At 49.9% G+C, this 6,185-nt stretch overlaps 1 protein-coding gene across 1 annotated transcript in view; it reads left to right on the top strand.

Moving 5' to 3' along the window:
• The first annotated feature begins 1,549 nt into the window (after positions 1–1,549).
• FTH1 (ferritin heavy chain 1) overlaps positions 1,550–6,185 on the top strand; it is a 6,689-nt gene continuing 2,053 nt past the window's right edge. The window contains exons 1-3 of the mRNA XM_074998021.1: positions 1,550–1,789; positions 3,819–3,965; positions 5,984–6,109. Of these exons, the coding sequence (XP_074854122.1) occupies positions 1,679–1,789; positions 3,819–3,965; positions 5,984–6,109 (384 nt within the window). The 5' untranslated portion in view covers positions 1,550–1,678. The remainder of the gene's footprint in view (positions 1,790–3,818; positions 3,966–5,983; positions 6,110–6,185) is intronic.

Raw genomic sequence — 6,185 nt, 5'->3', positions numbered from 1 at the left:
CCTGTACTGACAAATGTAACATATACACACATCCAGTTGCTGACAATGAAAAACATGAGCCACTCACTATAAGCTCTACAAATGACAAGGAATCTGGTAGCACCTTAGGCTACATCTACACTAGACATAGAAGTTGACCGCTGTTACAAAATTTCAGCTATGCCAATTGTGTAGCTAAAAACGATTTATCCACAGTCGACTTCCATGTCTGTCCACACACCAGGTCGACCATCCTTCAACCTTCCTTATTCCTCATCTCTAGCAAGGAGTACAGGGATCGATTTTGACCCCTGGGAGCATAATTTCGTGCATGTGCGAAATGATACTCCCGAAGATTGACCCTGAGCAAGCTGATCTTCTGCTGTAGTGTGGCTCTAGCCTTAGAGATTAACGGATTTAATAGGGCATAAGATTTCATGGGTAAAACCCACTTCATCAGCTGGACTGGTGTGTAAATACAAGGGCAGGTATAGATGTAAGAAAATTACTGCAAAAGAAGTTACTGTCCATCATAAATTAGGGTGATCAGTCAGGGTGGTTGTGGCTATTCATTGTAGCTGATGGGGAGATGTGAATGACCATGGAGGAGAAATCTAAGATGCTACAGGGCTCATTGTTTTTAGAGTATCAGAGGGGTAGCTGTGTTAGTCTGGATCTGTAGAGCAACGAAGGGTCCTGTGGCACCTTATAGACTAACAGAAAAGTTTAGAGCATGAGCTTTCGTGAGTTAACTCACTTCTTCAGATGCTGGTCTGATGCTTGTTTTTAGAGATATGGACTATCATGGCTCTCTCTCTGAGATTATAAACTCTAGACTATGGATCCATCTCGATGACTGGACAAGGTACCTGCAACAGGAACTGTTTTGAAAGCAAGCAAATATTTGATCAGAAACCTCAAAGCACCTGTTCCAGTCATCATGATTTTATCATGAGTCTCCTGACAGTATCAGGATCTGGGCAGCCAGACAGCCCCCAGTAACTAGATCGGAGGGGCGGGGGTCAGATACCATGACAGCACTTATGTTCAGCACTAAAATCTGGGCAGTCAGATGCCATGGCTCAGCACTGGTGCTCAGTACCAGACTCTGGATGGCCAGGTGGCTATGGCTCAGCATTGGTGCTCAGTAGCAGCCCCTGGACGGCCACACGGCTATGGTTCAGCATTGGTGCTCAGTACCAGGCTCTGGAAGGCCAGGCTGCTATGGCTCAGCATTGGTGCTCAGTACCAGGCTCTGGAAGGCCAGGCGGCTATGGCTCAGCATTGGTTAGCCCAGCGAGTACTGCAGCGACGTTCATCGCCCCGCATAGGGCCCGCCGTCCTTGCTGGGGAGGTTGGAGAGACACGCCCGTTGCCATCGCACACCCCTCAGCGGAATGCGCTGAGTCACGCTGAACCAATAAACCCCGGTCCCTCCGCGCGGGGCAGCTCCCAGCAGCCGCTCTACTTCCTCCCCGCTCCCCCCGCCACCGCCTGCGCGCGCGGACTGGGCGTGGCTAGCTGCGCGCTCCGTGACGTGACTCTATAAAGCTGTCAGCAGCGTCCGACCGTTTAGACCGCGCGATCCAGACAGACCCGAGCTCGGAGGTTCCTGCTTCAACAGTGTTTGAACGGAACCGCCGCCGCTCGGTCCCTGCCTCCGCACCCGTGTCCTCTCGGCTCCCGCAGCAGCATCGCCATGTCTTCTTCTCCATCTCAGGTGCGCCAGAACTACCACCAGGACTGCGAGGCGGCCGTCAACCGCCAGATCAACCTGGAGCTCTACGCCTCCTACGTGTACCTCAGCATGGTAAGGGCCGGGCCGGCGATATGGGGGGGCTCCTACCCGTACCTCAGCATGGTACGGGCGGGGCCCTTCCTACGTGTACCTCAGCATGGTAAGGGCCGGGCCGGCGATATGGGGGGGGGGGCTCCTACCCGTACCTCAGCATGGTAAGGGCCGGGCCGGCGATGGGAGGCGGGGCTCCTAACCGTACCTCAGCGTGGTACGGGCCGGGCCGGGCCGGGCCGGGGATGGGGGGTGGCTCCTAACCGTACCTCAGCATGGTACCGGCCGGAGGGGCCTCCTACGCGTAGCTGAGGATGGTACGGGCCGGCCCCCTCCTGCGTGCACCTCGGCATGGTACGGGCTGGGGGTGGGCGGGTGCTACGTGCAATTCGGCATGGTATGGGCGGGGGGGGGGGGTGTCGGGTCAGCCCCTTATGTGCGCTGCTGTGTGGGGAGGGGAGGGTCGCAGCGCGGGGAGGACGCTCCTATGTGTGTGCAGCGGTAGCACGGCGAGGGCCGGGCCTGTTCCCGGTACCCCGCCAGGGTCGGGGGGAGCCCCGATCTGGCCCCGGAGCCAGCTTGGGTGGGGCCTGGGGGACGTAGCGGGGCCGCGCTCGCGCCTCCTTTGTTGTCGAGCCGGCGGAGACAAGAAGACGCCTGCCGCTCCCCCCGGCCAGGTCTGTGCCCGCCGGGGAGTCGGCCCCTCTGGGCCCCGTGACGTAGTTGCTTGGGGGAGGAGGTCTCATGCGGCGGCCTAGCCCGTGGCTATCTTTGCGGAACAGGCTTTTGTTCCCGAGCTGCCCGGCAGGGCTGTTATCGCGCGGAGCCTGCGGGCGGGTCCCTGGCCGCCGCCTCCGGCGGAGGAGGAGCGTTGGCTCCTCTGTTTAAATACACTTATGTGACTGGTTTAGTACCGCTGGTGAGGGGCAGTAGTGAGGCGGTTACGGGCTGCAATCCATGTATATTTAACGTCTCCTAATGCAGTCGGATTCTCCTCAGAGCTGCCACTCTGAGCTAAAGGGAGAAGAGCAGGTTTTTGTCCTTTACCACTCCTGTCAGATGGCAACCAAATAGGTGTCGTCTGCTCTGTAGGCACTGCTATTTTGACCTAGAGAGCTCCCAAATGCTCACCTTCGTTTTAGCTTCCTTGTATCACTTCCCCACTGGCTTATAAAACTGGTGTTGGGATGAAAGAACGCTTGCAAAGGGACTCTTAAAGAGCGTCTCAGTCACTCAGAAGTTGATTAGACTCTTGTAGTTTTCCAAATAATCCCACTGATAAATGGGCAGCTGTCAAAGATGCACTGAGGTGCAGTTAACAGAATGTGGGTTGTTTTTTTTTTTTTTTTTTTTTTTGCAACTTTAACATCTGACCTTAAAACCTTCTTCGAGAAGATAGTGCTGGGCGCTATGCAGAACGCAAAACAAAATTCAGTTTAGCAAAAAAAAAAATCATCTCCAAATGGTCTTCATCGCTCATATGTTTGATTTTTCTCCAAAAGGTAGACTGTAACTTCTATAACTCCCCTTCTGAAAAAGGGCTTAGCAAAGAACAAAGGCACTTGAACCCAAAAATGTGATCTGAAAGGGTTGTGTCTGCTTTTTGCTTCTTTAAACTATTAATGGAGCACAATACTAAACTGTAAGCAGTATCCATTGCTTGCTCGTGATGGTAGAGGTGTGTAACATTTTTCATACAGACTAAAGTAAGCTCTTCAGTTTTTGTTTCTACTGTCATTTTTAACAGTATGTGCTCAGAAGGGATACAGTTCAGCTGTGGAAGGGCTGAGCTATGACTATATGTATTCAGAGAAATCTGGCTTCGTACCTCAGGTGAGAGGGAGCATAAGGGTGAAATGGATGGGCATCTGCCTTGTGTGAATCACCTAGGGTCAGCTATCTAGCTGCAGTTTGCTACAGAGTGAAAATTACTCAAACCCAAGTGAGCTACCTATCTTGACAGCTATTGCATGGAGAATGCAGGCAAAAGTGGGAATGACAGTTCAGTTGATCGAGAAAAGACATGCTGATATCTGAATTTTGCTTTCAGTCTTTCTATTTTGATCGGGATGATGTGGCTCTAAAGAATTTTGCCAAGTACTTTCTGCACCAATCCCATGAGGAGCGTGAGCATGCTGAAAAACTCATGAAGCTGCAGAACCAGAGGGGCGGTCGCATCTTTCTGCAGGACATAAAGGTTAGCAGCAATACTAAGGAGACATTTCAAGGGCAGAAAATGCAGAATGGTAACTTGCTGTTGTGGTCTGTACCCAGGCTGGAAGAGGACCCCTAAAAGCCAGTGTGGGCAATCTCAAATATTGGCTAATCATTAATCCGTCAGGAGGCATGTAGATGTTTTCTATTTTATCAACTCACAAACAGACATGGGAGGTCAGGGGAAGGAAAGTTGCAGTCCACAAATATAAATACAAACATCTATGATCTTTAGAATACTGGTACTGAGGAATAAAAGTCTCTCAGTGTAAAGTAGTATGTGTCGTTTTTTGGAAACCCCACATAGTTCATCTAAGATGACACACACAAAGCTGATTTTATGCTGTACAAGAAAAAAATCGTCTTGACCTGTATCTTGTGGATCATACCAATTGGAGTGCTCCCTCAGCTCAGCTTCTGTTTTATCTTGCCAGTGATGCTAGTGCTCTTACATTTTTTTGTTGTCAGGGAAGTATGAATATTATGGTGTTTCCAGGCACAGGCTGTGCCTTTGAATGCCATGGAAGTAGATTAGGTAAGAGTCTGTAATCAACGTGTCATAAGTCTAAGCCACTGGATAACTTGCATCAGTCATGTGATGTAAAAGACACTATTTTAAAAAAAAAAAAACTTCATTATGAGCTTCAGATTTAAAGTAAGACTAATTAATAAAAGCATTGTTAGCAACAACTAAATACTTACTCCCAGATGCTTTTGAGAATTGGCCTGGCCAGAAGATAGCATGAGTTGTGAGGCCTTTCAGTACAACAGAATATCTCTTAAAATCAGGTGTCAAGAGCACTGGCCCTAGCATAACAAATAGTCTTGTTCTCACTATTTCACCTTTTTGGACATCTGGGTTGGCTTAAAGTAGCTTATCTAGTTGAAGACCAGCTTTCCCTGTAGAGCTGAACTGCTGCTGAGTTGTAAGATACTAATTCCTAGGCTGTACCCTTAGCCAGCACAGAAGCTTCATTTCTTTGATCCTGCAAACAAGGAGGAGCCTTCATCTTCTATCTGAAGGCAGTAACGCCCCCACCTGCGTTGGTGCTGTGCCTTGCCCCCCTACTGATTTGGATAATGCTGAAATCCCTAAATACTAGGCCTTAAATTAGGAGTTATGATTAATGTCAGAACTTCAGGAGGGAGACACTAGTAAGATTACTTGGGTGATGTTTAGATAATATGGTCCTAATAAAAACTTGGATAGAATTTGGACTTTTTACGCTACTGTAGTGACATACACTTTTTGGTTTTGGTTGTATGGGGATGGGGAACCAGTACCCCACAGGCTGAATTCAATCCACCGTTTGCCTTAATTGCTGGCCAGGCTTGAGGCTTGCCCTTGCCCCACACCTACACACACTTGCAGTCTCAACTCCTCTTGCACCCATTGGCCAGGAATTGGAGCCCAGGGGAGCAGAACCTGCAAATGCAAGGTAGTGTGGAGCCACCTATGCTCCCCTAGGTGTCTGTGCCAGGTAGACACCCTGTCCTCTGCGCCTCCCACCCAGGCACTTCATCCTGCTACTGTGCCCTACCTCCTGCCTAGATGCTGCACCATTAGCTTCCTTCTCTTGGTTTTGGCCCCACAAAATTTACTAGTCTTGGGCCACCAGCAAAGTTAACCCGGCCTTGGGGTGGGGATGCTAAGTTTCAGTGCTCCGTTTCCCCCAAGGGGCTGATGTGCAAGGGGTGTGAGGGTTTTCTCTTCTCACTTGGGGGCCACACCAGTGGAGGGGTAAGATTTGCTTCTCTGTTGCATGTTGCCCCAACTGGTTTTTCTATATGTTAGTGTCTCCCAACCCAAAAAGGTTTCCCACCCTGAAGTATCCTGCTAAGATGGGCCATACGTCACAAAAATAACCTGTCAGATTTAAAGGTCTTCAAAGTCCATACTCTTAGATTTTAAGGAACTGAATTGCTATTCCCCTCCTCTGCTGTTGTGTGTAGCCTCTGATGGTAGCTAAGTTGTGATTACATGTGTTCTCCTTGTGTTAGAAACCAGATCGTGATGATTGGGAGAATGGACTGACAGCAATGGAGTGTGCTTTGCACCTGGAAAAAAATGTAAACCAGTCACTCCTGGATCTGCACAAGCTGGCAACTGACAAGAATGACCCTCACGTAAGTGGGAGCTAAAGCTGTGACTGCAGTGTGGTTATGCAAGCCTTTGAGTGGGGGAGGTGTGTAACCATGCAGT

Source organism: Carettochelys insculpta, chromosome 6, assembly GCF_033958435.1.
Source record: "Carettochelys insculpta isolate YL-2023 chromosome 6, ASM3395843v1, whole genome shotgun sequence".
NCBI classification, from domain to species: Eukaryota; Metazoa; Chordata; order Testudines; family Carettochelyidae; genus Carettochelys; species Carettochelys insculpta.
The sequence above is the reverse complement of the archived record's forward strand: the minus strand, read 5'-3'. Positions and strand labels throughout refer to the sequence as shown.